Source organism: Spea bombifrons, chromosome 8 (genome assembly GCF_027358695.1).
Source record: "Spea bombifrons isolate aSpeBom1 chromosome 8, aSpeBom1.2.pri, whole genome shotgun sequence".
Classification (NCBI taxonomy): Eukaryota; Metazoa; Chordata; class Amphibia; order Anura; family Pelobatidae; genus Spea; species Spea bombifrons.
The window spans coordinates 8,884,140-8,899,889 of NC_071094.1; the positions used below are offsets into that span (position 1 = coordinate 8,884,140).

A 15,750-nucleotide genomic window follows, 5' to 3' on the forward strand; every position below is an offset into this window, starting at 1 on the left:
GGGAGCTATAAAATTACAGACCTCTGTTCCACCTTCCACATAGCGATGCAAAGTGTCTCTTCTGGTACGGTGGGTATGTGGTCCTTCCCTAGACACCCCCAACACAGGTTATAATTTGAACATGTGACATCTTAGAGGGGAAAGCGATTAAGTCTGAAAGATGTTCCCAAAATGTATTCCCACCTGTCGAAGAGTTCTGGAGCCACAGCTCAAAGAAGTGTATGCAAAACTCTGTATATGCAACAAAAAAGTTCTGCTTATATAGGACCCAAATCCCCCCTGTCCCTCTTTCTTCCCCTAACGTTCCTCTTTCATCTCCTGATGTCCTTCTTTCTTCCCCTGATGTATGAGGCAATCATAGTGTTCTACAGCCCCAAAACATCATAATGATGCGTCTGTAAACAATAAAAGTGTGTTTATAAACTAAATAGTGTAAATAAAATACATTATCCCCCCTTTTAATTACTTTAATCACTCAATTATATAAATAGCTGCCAATTAAAGCCTTCGTGAAACCCTGTCCCCCACCAGGTCATCTGCTGCCATTTGGAACATTAAGAGGAAAGATATTGGGGGGAAAGACCAGATGTGTTTTTTTTGTGTCATTTTTACCATAATTCCCATTTGCCACATTTGATAACCCTCACAAATTATATATTGATGTAGGGCTGTTTCTTAAAGTTTCTTCTATACTGTAGGTGCTACAATGACACAATTTATGTTCGCCAACATCTGATTGTTCAAGAGGACCACATCCATCCTTTACATATTACCCTATATTACATATTTTTATTATTTTAGATTTTTATTAATATTGGCTTAAGGGGTTTGCGGTTAGTGATGGTTTTTATTGTTTAGTTATAGTGGTAGGGCCAATTTTATTTTATTATATTCGTTTTTTTGGTTTGTTTTTGCACAGTTTCCAGTGCAGTATGGCTTGCGATCCCTTCCGGGACCTCTCGTACGTTTTGGATGCCAATGATGTCTGTAAATTTTATTTATTGATCTTATTTCTCTTTCGGCCCATGGAGTGGGACTTTATAAGACAATTAAAATTAAAATGTATTTTAGACAATTGCATTTAGAATGCACTCATAAACAGTATGCTGAAAAAGAGGGGGGGCAGGGACTGTCCTTCCTTAACAGGGACACTTGGGAGGCATGGTGTATCAACAATATCTAGTTACTCAGTGTTTACTAAAGACAATTGTGGCAAAAACATGCAACATTCCCAGTGTTTTGTTTTTTTAAGCACAGGCATGTCTCGGACACCTTAGTATATAGAAGGACCCAGGAAGCCTGTAAGTTTGACAGGCAGTTGAACAGCTACTTAGCTGTGCTTGAGGACCCCGGAAGTAGTGCTGGAAAATGTGCGGTAGTCTTCTCGAGAGGCATTAGTGGCGGAATATTTGTTTCATTAACCTGTAGGTCGCACTGTGATGACGTGACCCCGGGTTGAGTCGCAGAGTTAACTCTTTCATTGTATGAAGTTTTGGGGAGGGATATTTTTCTGGTTCCATGGATTGCACAGACCGGGTAACGATCAGTAAAATAGAAATCAGGTACCTTAAATACCTTTATGTAATATGGAGGTGTGTTTGAAGCAGGTGAACTTTTATTTACTCAGTACAGAGAAGGAATAGCAGTCCTATAGCTCTTGGTGGCCAGTAAAAGCCATGTGACCCGCTCATTCCATACAGAAAAAGCGTTATTTGGTTATATCTGAATCATTCCTATTTTATCGTTCGACCCAGGATTCCTGAGCGCTTTAAGCCTCTCTGCGGATGTAGTTAAGTTGGCCCCATGACTTTCATGATGCCTGCATTTATAATGCGATTGGGGAACGCTCGCTGCAAATAAACTACATTCGTGTTTGTCATTTATTGGTTTGTTCGCATATTGCCAAACTCTACAATTACACTAAAATCACCTTGACATGTTCTTTAAGAATTCTCAGGCTTATTCAGGTATCCAGGAGTGTCTCATGATGTGGGGTCCAGATGCGAGACATTAAACATTAAATGATGTTTTTCTATTTCTTTATTATAAATCCTCGTAAATATTAACCGGAGACGCAACCTGTGGGACAGAACTGTGGCATACGGTGGCTATAATATATATATATATATATATATATTACTAATAATAAATGGGAGCAGCTAAATGTAGTATGGCTTTTAACCAAGCACTGTGGCTTGTGAATATAATACTTAGTGACATATAATGTCTTAGTCTTTCTTTTCTAGTCTTATCATTCCCCTTAAATATATGTACTGTAAGAAGCGCTGTGTAAATTATTGGCGCTATATAAATAAAAGATGATAATAATGTTCGTGCTGTCAGTCCATCACAGTGTCCAGATCATTTCCACAAACACCTCTCCGAGGGTCAAGCACCTCTCCGAGGGTCAAGCACACTGCATAGTAGTGCACGTAGCTCCTAAAATAGATGCACCTAAAGTTCCCATTTTAAGAATCTCTTGGACCCCATTTGCCAGCCCTAACTTTTAGACAGTAGGCTGTTTGGTCTAGGGTCAAAGGCATTTGCGATACATAAAATTCCTCTGTTAGTTGTATATTTGCTTGGGAATAACACCTATTTTTTTTCTTTTCTTTGTCTTTTTAGGAAACTAATAATGGACACAAATTCAAGTGCTGCTGTGAACTCTGAGACAGACAGACCTGTTAAAAACCCCTTTAAAGTGATCAGGTTTATTATGGAAACTGGTGAGGTCTTTGCTGCTTTCTAGCGCAACCCGGTTTGTTATGAAATTACAAAGTGACGTTTTATCTAAATAGACTCACATAATATCAATGAACTGAGAACCCGCACAAGCGGCAATAAAACTCAATCAAATCGATCAGGGTTAGCGGTAGCCATTTTATCCCCACACAATCCTCGATATTTTGGAGGAAAGAGACGCCCAAAAGATGTATGGAAGAGAAAGGGTTAACGGGCCTTGAAAATACATCCTTTTGGAGTCTTTCTTTCTAAATCAAAACGGATTGTGTGGGTTTCACATCAGCATCCAGGGAGAAAACAGTTACTGGTAAACCCGATTGATTGAATTCAGGTTTATTAGCATTTACGCAGGTTCGCAGTGCAAGATATTTTTTTTTCTATCATTGCTTCTCCCAAATGCATCCGAGTCTCTGTTAAAGGTATTCCTACCCATAATTCCTTTCAGCTGCTGAACAAGTGGAACTCTTGTCTATTGTTTTGTTTCTACAATTGGTAATTGAGGGATGCCTAGAAGAGGTTTTTTATTTATTTATTAAAAGGAGAGTGTTGTTTTGTGTTTTGTATATATACTGCAGGTTATCTATACAAATATTATGTGTAATAATAGCATGCAAGAAATGTTGACCCTATCGTTACCGTGGTGGTGGTCATACTACAATGTCTAATGTGTGATGGATTGATACATGTAGTGAGAATGTATTAAATGCAGCATATGTGTTAAAATCAGGCCTGTTCATACATGAATATAAGCCCAAAATGCATACCCGTAACACAACTTGACAATTTTCCAGAAAAACTAGAACATTTTGATTTTCTTAATCTTAAAACGTTTTTCCATGGACAGGTGTTAAGCTGGGAATGCAGTCCATCCCGCTTGCCACAGCTTGTACCGTATACCACAGATTCTTCAAAGAGACCAATGTGGATAACTATGACCCTTACCTGGTGGCCATGTCTGCAATTTACCTTGCCGGGAAAGTAGAAGAGCAGCACTTGAGAACCAGAGACATTATTAATGTCTGCCACAGGTAAAGGATCCATACGCGCTCCAGGCATCGAATGCACTTGGTGAGGTCTTCCTTGCAAACGCAAGATGGGATTCTGTAGAATCCCCTCGTATGCATTTTCCCGTCCCCCTCAAGCAATTTTCTTTTAGGGTTAATGAAAGCATGATAAAGTACTTACAAAGTACTTGTGTAAGTCTGTCTGGGACCCTCTTAAATAATATGAACAATGTGTGAAGAATAAAACTATTGTTGACATATACAGTAGTCTGGCTAAGTAGTCCACTGAGAAACCATTGGGTAAATGGCATGAGAAGCCAGTAAATATGTCTATGGTGATCGTTATCATCATATTACAAGGTTGGCATTTTGTTTAGTTATTCCAGTTTGACTGCTCTTTCTACTTGTCTATTTTTTGCCGTGTGCTTTGTATGTAGAGCTGTAAATCTGAAGCTCTCCACAGATGTACAATTGCTACCTAAAGCCTTTGGAACCAAATGCATCCTGAACAAGTTCATCCTTCACATGGACCTTGAGTGCATGATTAGTATTTTTTTTCTTGGCTTTGATTAATTTTGGGACGTGTGTATGATGTCAGGTCATCTAACTTTGTCTTGATGTGTCGGTGAAATCATTATCAGCTGTATATGTATAACTAATCTTTTATTATGGAAGTTCGAGTAAGACTTGTTCAATGTGCAGGTGTCTGAATCCAGGAAGTGAGCCACTGGAGGTTGACATCAAGTTTTGGGAGCTGAGGGACAGCATCGTGCATTGCGAATTATTGATGCTTAGGCTTTTGAATTTTCGAGTTTCTTTTGAACATCCACACAAGGTAACCGTTTAATCCTAAACCCTTTATGGGATTTCAGATACTCAAAAGTATTGGCGGTTCCTACGTTCAACAAGGTTTAAGGAAATGTACATATGTTTATCTGGCAGAACTGGATCTATTTGTGGCTCCCTCATAACCTCTTTGCAATGCTAGCATCGCTAGGTAACTAAACAAGTAAGATGCTTCCTTCCTACCCACTTCAGGTACTTGCCCCTTCATTACTATGCATAACCCCCCAACATTTCAGGAGTCCAAGTCGTCCTGACTTGGACTCCTGAAACGTTGGGGGGTTATGCATAGTAAGCAGCAATATAAGAAAATATGAAAACAGAAGGACTTGAAAGTGATTTGAGTCATTCGAGCTTTGACTGTTACCTTAGGCTTGAATGTGGACAGACTAAGGAATAGTTTGCATATAGGGATATGTTTTCAAATTTATGTTCTTGCTTTTCCTTCCAGTACCTCCTTCATTACCTGATGTCTTTAAAAAGCTGGATGAACCGGCACACTTGGGACCGTACACCTATTGCCACAGCCTCATGGGCCCTTTTGCGGGACAGCTACCACGGTGATATATGCCTTCGGTATAAGCCCCAACATATTGCAGTGGCCGTGCTGTATTTTGCCTTGCAATGCTATGGAGTAGAGGTGCCGTGTAATGAGAATGCCGAGACTGAGTGGTGGCAGGTAAGGACTTTCTTCTAAAACAGTCGTCTCTCGAATCCCTCCGCAACAATGTCGGTTTCTTCCAAAAAACTGGGAGGGAAGAGAGGGACTTGGGATTTATTATTCTGGAGATTTTAAAGGTGAGCAGGAAATGCAACAAAGCACCAGAAAGAACAAGCAGGGTGCCGGGTTGTAAAGCGAGAGCCATTAATAGCCGGAAGAGGGAGGAGGTTCTTCTACTTTAAAGATCCCTGGTCAGACTTCACCTAGAGTATTGTGTACGGTTCTGGAGACTCCAAGGGATGTAGGCATACATTTAAGAAAGTTTTACTTTACTGAGAGGGTGGTAGATAAGTGTAACAGCCTCCCTGCATAAATGAGATGGAAGCTAATACAGTAAGGGCATTTAAACATGCATAAAAATGTTCTGAATCTGAGACAATGAGAATGTGTCTGATCTGCCATTGTGTTCTACAGAGAGCTCCTGCTCTAAACACCATCTCTTATTTTCACCTTTGAGATAACTGAAACCGGATAAAATAGGCTTCAGTTCACAGGTATAATAATCTTTCACATTGTTCTTGCATCCAGCTGTGCTTGGATTAGTGGAGTCTTCATGAATGGCACATTTTAGTGAAGTTGAGATGAAATCATCAGAGCCGTCACACATTTATGTCTCTCCAGTTACGCTTTTCTGTACGTTTTATACGATCTTTCATCTTTACACACATTTATCTATATATAATTTACCCTTTTCCAGGTTTTTAGTGAAGATATCACAAAACTAATCATCAACAATATTATATCTGATCTCATCCACATTTATACATTGGATACGGAGATAGCGTGACCCAACTCCGTAGTGAATGTGTAGGACTGGTTTCCTTGCCTGGATGTGTGGAGAGTTGCAGTAACATGGCTTATGGACTTCGTTTGGAAATATCCTACTGGATGCCAAAAAAGAAATGAAGATGGAAGGCGGCGTATAAGAGACTGGACTTTCTGTTACATCAAACGATGAAGCTGCTTATAACGGACGTATGATCAAATGGATGATGTATGTTTTATTTGTTAACATTCTCATCAACTAACTATGACTAATGTGTGATGAGGTGCACCCTAATTTAATTGAAGACATTATGATGCCTGTCTTGAGCAGCATGCACCAGGAATCAATCTTTTATGTAAATAGTAAAATAAAACATTTTTTAAATATCTTTGTGCGGTTCATTTGTTAATGGAAGAGAAAAGCCGCTTACACCCTACATGTTTATGTAACTGACTCCAAATCTACATACACTGAACGGAGTGCAACGTGTGAGCTTAGGTGGTGCGCATTTAGGACCAAATTCTTCTCTATCTGCCTTCAATAGTGGAACAATATGGATAATGGAGTGTTTTAGTTATAGATGTAATTGTTGTCAGTGGGTCTCTGAGGGTAGGGTGGAGGCCGATACGTCATCTTCATGGGTTGTTATGCAATCTAGAGACCAATCCAGGTTTTCTTCAGAACTTGTTCTATTTAATTGTGATTGATTGGGGCCACAGGTAGCCAGATAAGGGTCTGTGCGATGCCGGTGGACTTGGAGGAGAGACTTCAGTTGTAGTAGGAACAAAGACTAAATCCCATCAACAGGGGATGTCTTGTAGCATATGATGAAGAATGCATAGATCCTGCTACTTCTTCTTTGTCTAGGAGGGAACTAAGATGAGACCAAGGAAGGATTAAAGTCTGAATCTTTACATGAGGAAAAAATGGTCAGACCAGATGGGCCGAATGGTCCTTATCTGCTGTCCAATTCTGTTACTATGGGCCTTCTGCAAGTCCAAGGAGGAAACCCACCATGCAATTTTTCAAGGGGCAGGTTAATATAATAAATCACTGTGATCTTCAATATGGCATATTCCTTAGAGTAGTTACTAGGTCTTCTTATGAACGTATTAAACGTTGCGTTTATCATCCTTTTCTGTTTGTCTTACGTAAATGCAACATTTTATGCATTCATAAAAAGACCAGTTTGGTTGTTGACAATGGTCTATTTCCGATCTAAATATCAGTATGGGCAGATTTGGAGGAATTTTACTAGTGAAGATAGTGTGATGTCACTGGGACAGGCTCGTGTGATTTCACTGGGACAGGCTAGTGTGATGTCACTGGGACAGGCTCGTGTGATGTCACTGGGACAGGCTAGACAAGAAGATGAGTGATGAACATGAATGAGTTGAAGCTTTGTCTAAAAAGCAGAAGCAAATTGTAAATTCCAATCCCAGATTGCCCTTTTACTTAGAGAAATATAATGTCCTAAGGAATATGCAATATTGGACATCATATAGTGATTTATTAAAGTATCTAATGGTCCACATTCTACTATATTCTCTCTGTTTTATTCATTATCGGAATCTTATCTGTAACAACCTGCATTCTTTAAGTCATGTATAATTGAATTACAAAAATATATATAATTAGTGTTATTGAGTTAACATATTTATGATGTAGAGGCTTATTTTTCTTTAAAAAAAAAAAAACGCCAAAGAAAAAAACCCACACACATTATCAATACTGGGCTTATAGAATAGTTTCATATTTTGTTTTTTTATACAGACATTTTTTTTGTCTATTTAAATTTTGAAATTCAGATACAGACTTTTTTTTAATACTATACAGGGTGTTGGTTTTTCATATATAAGTTTTTTTTTTGTTTTATTACAGGCAGGTAAAGTTTTAACATATGTAGCAATATGAACAAAATCAGCCATTCGATTACAGTATATATTTCAGAGAGGCCTCCCAATGTGAGTTGTTATGCGCAACCCTGAAAAATGTACAAGCATTTCTCTTTATTAAAAAAAAGAAAAAAATACCCCAACATGAACATATTGCACTGCCCCCAAACCCATCTACCTCCCACCCACCCCCCCAATAAAATAAATAAGCAAAGCACGCTTACATTTTGGCCGATTTATACAGCAATAGTGGCTTTTTCTTTTTTTTTTTTTTTTCTTTTTTTGGTTTTTTAAATATATAATTCTTTGTATCATTTGATCTATCAATATATCTACAATATTGAATGAAAAGAAGCCTGCAAATTAACGGTAATATTACACATTATCATTGTTAAATTAAACACCAAGAATTTTTTCATACTTTTTTTTTAATATCTTGATACACTCATATGCTGAAAGGAACAAACTTGCATTTTTTTTATTTTTTCCCCCCCAATATAATTATTGAGCAGCAACTACTTGAATGCAGTTTTAAAACATAAATAAATGGCTTAAGTAATCTAGAGCTGGTAGTTTGAGTGGTTACCACGGGCACTGACAAATGTTTTCTTTTAAAAAATGATAGCTTCTGGAAAAATAACTTAAAACCTGTAATGGATTTTTGTTTTGTGTGTGTTTTTTTTTAATTCACATTAAATTGCTGTTTCAGACGCTTGTTACAGGGCTATTGAAACGGATTAATTATTCACCTTGCTTCCGTTATTGCAACTGTGAATTAAATTCCACGTGTTCCCAATATGACCCTGTAACATGATGAAAAAATGGTATTTCAAATACATAATGCAGGGTTTCCCATGGCTTATAATTTTATGAAATTATGATACTTTTAAGTAAAGTCCTAAGCGGCATCCTAGAAACACTGGAATGGAAGGCATCGCCTTAATTTGGCTAGCTCACTAGTACAAGGCTCCGTCATTAATTTCAAAGCACTTAACAGTAACCCACCATTCATGACAGTCATTCGTGTAAGAAGAATAACAAGAGCGTCTTTGAAATTCTATTACGTGTTGGACAGGATGCTTTGCGAGTCGTTTAATTCTGTCTCCGTATTGTGTTAGTCTCAGTTAATACGCCTTCTCTACAGGCATATCCCATTCATTCGGCTATATGGCAGGCTCCAAAACACAAACAAAAAAAAAACAGAGGTCTACACCATAGTCATTCACTTCCATATCTTCATTAATAGTCACCGTTTAATCGGGTTTTGCCTTGACGAACCTCCGTGACAGATAACAGTATGTATTTATGTGAATGAAGTGCATAGGGCTGGCTCTCCAGAACTGATCTCTCTCTGCCATACACTTATATTTAGATACATTTGAGTTATAATACTTTGTCCCCCCCCCGAAATTAAGACAAATAGAATGTTCGTACTTTTCACCTTTAACGTACAGCTCTCATGCAAGAATGAAGGGTCACACAGGCACAAGATGTAAAAAGAATGTTAATAGAATGTTCTACTATTAAAGAGTTCAGCTAAAATGGATTTTCCCTTTCATTTGTAAAAATTTATTCGAGTAGTTGTAAGAATTTGTGCTGTGCTTTCAACAGTTACTGAAGGCTTCTTCTTCTGCTCCGCACAGCGCTGAGTAGACTGAATATTTTCAGTCTACTCCTACTAGAAAAAGGTGTTTTCTTTGAGTTTGGAGTTAGCTTTATAATGTGTATTAAGGGTTCTGTAAACTTAATTAGTTGCTTGCCAGTTGAGGTTATTGATTTTTTAGATAGCAACTACATTGTCTAGACAAAGGTTAAACAAAGGTGGTAGAAATCTAGTTCCCATGATCCTCTTGTAATAGCTAAGCATCATGGAAAAATAAGCACAAGAACCAGGACCATGTTTAAGAATAAAAGGCTCCTTGTGAGCTTCCCCCCAGTCCATTTGTAGCTGTTTTTGTTGCCAGCCTCCATAGACTGCATTAGAAGGCGCTGCGCACCATTAAGACGTGGAGGTTAAAGGCAAATTGCGCCTTGTAATGTAGTGAAGACGCCGACTGCGGGTGCAGCCCTAGGTATGGATTGTGCGAAAGATAAAAACATCGCTGCTGGGCGCTGGGTTATGATGTCATTTCCCCTAATCTACAACAGCTGGGTTGCACAAGGCATAAGGAAGCGTTAGGAGCATTCCTGGGAACTCTCCACTTTTGACCTGGAGAACTCAAAGAGGAGCTTCGCTGAATCCTCCGGTTCGCGGGAGAGGGGTCTTGACATCCCCCTCCCCCTGCCCATTTCCCCTTTAAATGGGAGTGTTTCCTGTGATGTCAGCAGGAACGCCCACTGATGTCGGTGGGAACGCCCACTGGCGGCAGCAGGAACAATGCCAGGACCACTCATTAACGTCAGCGGGCAGCCCTGGCCTTGCCACACAAGGGTATCTGCCAGGTATGGTTAGAGAGGTCTGTGCTTGCTGGTGCAGGGGCGTCCACTGGTCTATTATGGCTATTGAAGGGGGGCACAAGGAGGATCCGCCATATCCCCTTCATGTAAGCCCAGGCCCAGGGCAGCTGCCCTTTTTGACCAGCGTTAAAAAAGGCCCTGTCAAAAACAACTTAAGAACTGCATGTTTGGGCGCAACACAAACCCTAACAATGTCTCATATACTATTTTAGTGCTTAATAGTGTTTGTGAAAGGTTAAGAGAGATTCACTCAGGGTAGTCAAAGTGTCTATTTCTTCTAAAAGCTTCATTTTTTCCCTTACGATTTAGCTAAACATCCTACTTGACAAATTGGAGGGAAAAAAGGAAAACAGCCCAGTTGAAGAAAGTTTTCCTTTCTGTGTGAAGATATTTTACCCTTTCATTTGTTTCGTTATTTATTTGGCTTTTACCAACTTAATATATGTAAATGTTATATATTAGTTGAGAAAGAAATGAGAAAATACATCACGATGGAAATGAAAAATGGCAGCATTTGTGACACGACTGAATTAACCTTTTTTAAAAACATTTTGAATGTTTCCTTTGCGTGCGTCCGAACTATAGCTGGAAGCCCATGTCCCGTCTCAGCCCGGAGTACTGCATGTTTGGCAACACCTTCACGTGTATCTGTTACAGCATGTACCAACTAGCACGTAGCATAAGAGGATACTTTGGAAATGATGTCAAAATGGCACACAAAAGCTATACTGATGACACGGGACTGGGGCTTTAGACGGTTGCAGTTTGAACACCAGGTTTCTAATCATCTACTAGCTTCTTGTTGTTGGTTTGGACGATGGTCCCCAACAGAGGGAGAGAAAAGAGAGAGAGAGATCATTTTGGAAGTAACAATGATTTTAACGGAATCTTAACACATTTCGGTGTTAGTTACCATTCATGTTTTGTGTTGCTTGGCAGGGTAGTACTGGGTTATTTCTGTTTTATTGTATTTTGGCTTTGCAGACTCATCGGCAACAAGTAAAGAAGAATCCTATTTCTTGTGGTTCTTGAAGATGGATTTTGTTTTCTGTTAGAGAGACGTCTCCACGCTGTGCAACGGGCTTCCAGGGTTGGAAGAGGTGGCCGACTTGCTGGTGTCTGTGGTCAAGTAAATACCGCTATCAATCGCGTTGTTGTTCTTATTAGGAGAGGGGGGTGGAATGGACCACAGAACCTTGCCTGGAGGCTCCTCACTATCTTCCACATCGGTGTCATCAATAAGGGGGATGTTATGGATGTAATCGTTGATCAGAAACTCAGGGGTTGTCATGAAATTGTGAATGGAGTTCTTTGAATCTGGTTTCTCTAGGCCTTCGTAGAGGGAACTACGGAATGCTTTCACCACCCGGATCTAAAAATGTTTGGGTAAAATAGATGAAAGGGGGAGCACCCGATGGAAAAAAAAAACATGCATTGGTGAGATGGAGGGATGGAGAAGACGTCAATGGCAGAAGGATTTGAAGGGAAGTGAAACAAAGAAAGAAGCATTAGAAATATTATTTTTCCAGACTAAAATTCACATTTTCTTCAGTTCACATAAATTGTATGTACTTGTTCACCCAAAAGCACAAATAAATAATGGTTCAAAAACATTTACATTTACAGTTTGTTTTGGGTTCCATAAAATTATATATAAGTTATCTGTTATTATATTGGGTATAGTTTTTTGTCATTTTAGTGCACAATGGTAAAACTATTATTAAATTATAAATAAATTTAAACTTGAATCTAGTAGTTAAAAATAAAACAAATGTTTTCAAATAATAATTTACTTTATTGCTAAATTTGACTTGAAAAAAAAGCACTTTAAATTAATGAAAAAGTTTCACAATCTGCTGTGTTAACATTTACGTTAAAAAATGAAATGAAAATTAAAATTTTAAATACTTTAAAACATTAAATATTTAATATTCACTTAAAAAAATTAAATACAGTTTCACTGGCAATTCATTTTGTATTTTTTCACTTATTTGTACCATGACCTAACTGTTCTTTTTATGTTCATGTATATAATATCTAAATATTCTTCATAACCCCTTTTTAATCTAAATTGTTCTTCTTTATATTGTAATATTTTTGCCTTTAATTCTATAATAAATTATTTTAATAAAAATATGTTTAAAGTATAGACATGTGATTGTGTGTCATAAAAATTATTGTATTGTAAAATATGCTTTTTTTTATTTATTTCTGATTGTTTTGGGATGAGCATTACATACATTATTGTGATCTGACATAGAAACATAAATAATGAGTTAAAATGGTTCTATTACAAAAATAAAACAAAGGGTGGGTGTTAAATATAAGACACACACCGCTCTAGACACATATGTAGAAATGTATAATTAGATATGTACGAAATAAATAGAAGATCGATGTGACACATACAGAATGCTAGAACGGGAGAGCAATGCTTTCCCATGAAACTGCTTCAGAAAACATACATTCACTACATGTGACGGTGGACAAGAATGGAGAAGCTGTGAAATGTCAATCGCTAGTAGAAAAATGAAAAAAGCACAACTTAGTATATATATTTCAATATTTTTGTTTATCAATATGATTGTTAAAACAAGTTTGCATGTCTATTAGAATAAAGTTTGTAGCTGAATATATTACGTTACCTTATTAACTTCAGCTGATATCTGTTGTATATTAAGAAATGTATTGTTTTTTTTATGAGATTAGGTACTTAAACCTGTGCTAATATTAAGAATCACAATTAAAATAATTATTTGTACTTTTTTTCCAAAAAATGTTTTTTTTGTGCTTTTTTCATATTTCTCATAAAACCAAAAGTTGTTTGTTTTTCTCTTATAAATGTGCAATATTGTTCTTTTTGCACCCTTTTTCCATTGTAAAGTCCTTCTACACAGCAAACCCATCGTTCACATTAAGCGTACGTTTTGTGGGCCGAGTTCTAGCAAATTCTTATAGTTTATTTTTAGCTTTTTTAGAGTGACAGCAGGGTTCAAAGATGTTTGCTGTGTTGGATTTATTTAGCAATGGAGAAAAGAGTCCATTATATTTGGAAAGGCACTGTTGATTTTGAGAAAAGCAGGCGTGGGTATCACCGCATCAAACATTAAACATGCTATAGAAAAAAAAAAATCTCCACAAACACCGTATACAACACGAAAAGCTAATGGATAACTCAAAATAATGAAATAATTTTACAAAAATCAAGCTTTTTCGGTATGATGGAAATGCAGACATGCTGTACTTGAGACCCAAAGGAATAGGAAGAATAAAAAAAACAAAAAACAAAAAAAAAAGTCAAGCTATCCCATCATGACTGTGTTTAGCGTGATTTGAAAAACGCAACGAGAGGAGGCGATTCGGCCCACACGGTGACACAGCCTTTACTGCCTGGACGCGGAGCTCAAATTTGTAACCATGCATTATTGCCACAGTAAACATTCGAGTATTAAAGCCCATCATTGCTGTATTAAAGGGACTAGCTTTGTTTCATTGAAAAATAAAAGCATCGTAGCATGCTGGGATGAATGTGTTCCTCCATGCCTCAGGGTGGGAAGAAATGGATGAGACAAGGTCAAGGGGTCAGGGAGGAAAGGCAATGAAACGCATAATGACACACACCTGTATCTGCCAAAAACGGGGTGAACAAGGAGAGCTACAGGCATAGCTTTTGTTTTGTGAATGTATGTCTTTAAATCCAGAGGGAATATTTTGATTTTATTCTCTTTCTTCATAATGTTTTACCTTTCTTGGTGGAAAAAACTTTAAGCCTACGTATAATTTGTAGTATTTCCCCTCTTCTTAAATATTCTTTATGAAATAGTTCCATTGACTTAACAACATCAAGGGCATTTGATAATAAATATAGTCACGCTATTCTCGACCTCTTTAGTGATGCTCTGTATTAATCACTGGCGGGACCAAATTCCACAGAAGGCACATGAGCTACTGGCCATTTTTGCCATCCGTCCGCTATTTATTTACACCTATTTCTGAAATTTTTAGTTTCATTTTTTGGATGTGGAGGCACTGGAAGGTTGCTTGGGCCCATACTATATGTATAATGTAAGTACTCCAGGAGCTTGTTCTAGCCTTTTATTTTTATAGACCTAAGTAAGGATATATGGAGGTATTTTTTTGTTTTTATTTTTAAGTATTTAGGGTTGATACCGTCTATGAATGTAAAATGTCTTGATGACAGCAAAAGGGCAAATATGTATAAAGAATAAAATGAACACAATGATGAAAATAGAGTGGCACAAAACAAATATATATATATATGTATAAAGTTATAGAAGAAAAAAAAAAACATTTCTTGTAGATTAAACTCCATCTAATGTAGAGTTGAGTCTCATCAGCGATTTTCATCCTTAGGACCACTGAAATTCTGAAGGAGGAAAAGCTTGTTTTGTGCAGTAAAAATTGAAGATGAAATGTACAGAGGTTTCCGGGGAGCTCTTTGTCAAGATTTCATTTCAGGCTTTTTTTTTTTTGTTTGATCTTTTTGCTCAACTTATTATGAATCGTATTTACAGGATATGAAATCGCACTTCTATCGTGGAGCTGCTTGTTTCGCATCCTAAGGAACAGGAAAGGTCTAGGCGCAGAATACATATAGATCATTTTTGAGAAAAAGGATTTCTCCTGTGCGTTCTTTAAAGTGTTGTTAAAGGTTAAGAACGGTTTCGCCTCTATCTTGCTGTTTGTGTGCCACTTTAGTGGAGTAAAAGCTCTAGTTTCTAAGCTATAGTATTTATCTGTATTGTGCCCATTGTTAGGCACGCTATTTTTGTGGCTTATGAAGCGGCTCTCAATGACAACGTTAAAGAACACAATAAAAGCGTCTGTTTACTAAAGGGAAAGTTTGGCTGAAGAGCTTTGGTTTCAACTCACTAGCTTCACTTATTGTGAAGGGCCAACCCTGGTAGACTTGTACAGCAAGAAGGGCTGAGTTGGCAAAATGAACGATGATGGCTGGACGAAGTGGCTGGGAAGACTGGAAAAAACCCCACTGAATGAACTAAGCATAAGACAGGGCCGCCTGAAATCATCCTGCAGCCCAGGCACACTGGGATTGGCTATTCATAATGTATAGTGAAATGAATGCATTTAAAAGCATTGCAAACGTTCCATTTAGACGTAAGCTGTAGTAAACTAGGGGTCTATTCACTAAAGGGAGAGTTGACACTCTTCACTTTTCATTATGAAGACCCAACACGCACAGGTTCCTCCGATTACAAAGGATGAACTCACCCTGCATGATGCATGCTTTAACAAGCAAGGAGACTTTTGAGAAGTCTCCCTGATTCAGCTGTACATTCT

The 15,750-nt window shown here is 37.8% G+C and overlaps 2 protein-coding genes and 1 long non-coding RNA gene across 9 annotated transcripts in view; 2 read left to right on the forward strand and 1 right to left on the reverse strand.

The window, feature by feature from the left end:
- LOC128503499 (uncharacterized) overlaps positions 1-15,750 on the forward strand; it is a 289,541-nt gene that overhangs the window by 22,336 nt on the left and 251,455 nt on the right. The gene's annotated exons all lie outside the window — the stretch shown is intronic.
- Positions 1,362-6,213, forward strand: CCNQ (cyclin Q). Of its 2 annotated transcripts, none has more exons than XM_053473604.1 (6): positions 1,362-1,424; positions 2,626-2,726; positions 3,587-3,770; positions 4,449-4,581; positions 5,041-5,268; positions 6,008-6,213. In XM_053473604.1, exons 2-6 carry the CDS (start codon positions 2,636-2,638, stop codon positions 6,095-6,097), a joined length of 726 nt encoding a protein of 241 aa, XP_053329579.1. In that variant the 5' UTR covers positions 1,362-1,424; positions 2,626-2,635; the 3' UTR covers positions 6,098-6,213. The 2 variants fall into 2 exon arrangements, with proteins under 2 accessions (XP_053329579.1, XP_053329577.1); XM_053473602.1 differs by lacking the exon at positions 1,362-1,424 and adding an exon at positions 1,441-1,562.
- Positions 10,827-15,750, reverse strand: part of ATP2B3 (ATPase plasma membrane Ca2+ transporting 3) — an 82,442-nt gene continuing 77,518 nt past the window's right edge. For 4 of the 6 annotated variants that reach the window (XM_053473585.1, XM_053473583.1, XM_053473584.1 and 1 more), the window contains one exon: positions 10,827-11,800. In XM_053473585.1, the coding sequence (XP_053329560.1) occupies positions 11,480-11,800 (321 nt within the window). In that variant the 3' untranslated portion in view covers positions 10,827-11,479. The remainder of the gene's footprint in view (positions 11,801-15,750) is intronic. The other 2 variants (XM_053473587.1, XM_053473588.1) reach the window with 1 other exon arrangement.

Excerpts from the sequence above, each read along its gene's own strand:
- CCNQ (XM_053473602.1), top strand. The coding sequence starts at position 1,519 with ATGGATTGCACAGACCGGGTAACGATCAGTAAAATAGAAATCAG. Across the intron at positions 4,582-5,040 it reads CTTTTGAACATCCACACAAG|TACCTCCTTCATTACCTGAT; the intron begins GTAACCGTTTAA and ends TTTTCCTTCCAG. Across the intron at positions 5,269-6,007 it reads CCGAGACTGAGTGGTGGCAG|GTTTTTAGTGAAGATATCAC; the intron begins GTAAGGACTTTC and ends ACCCTTTTCCAG.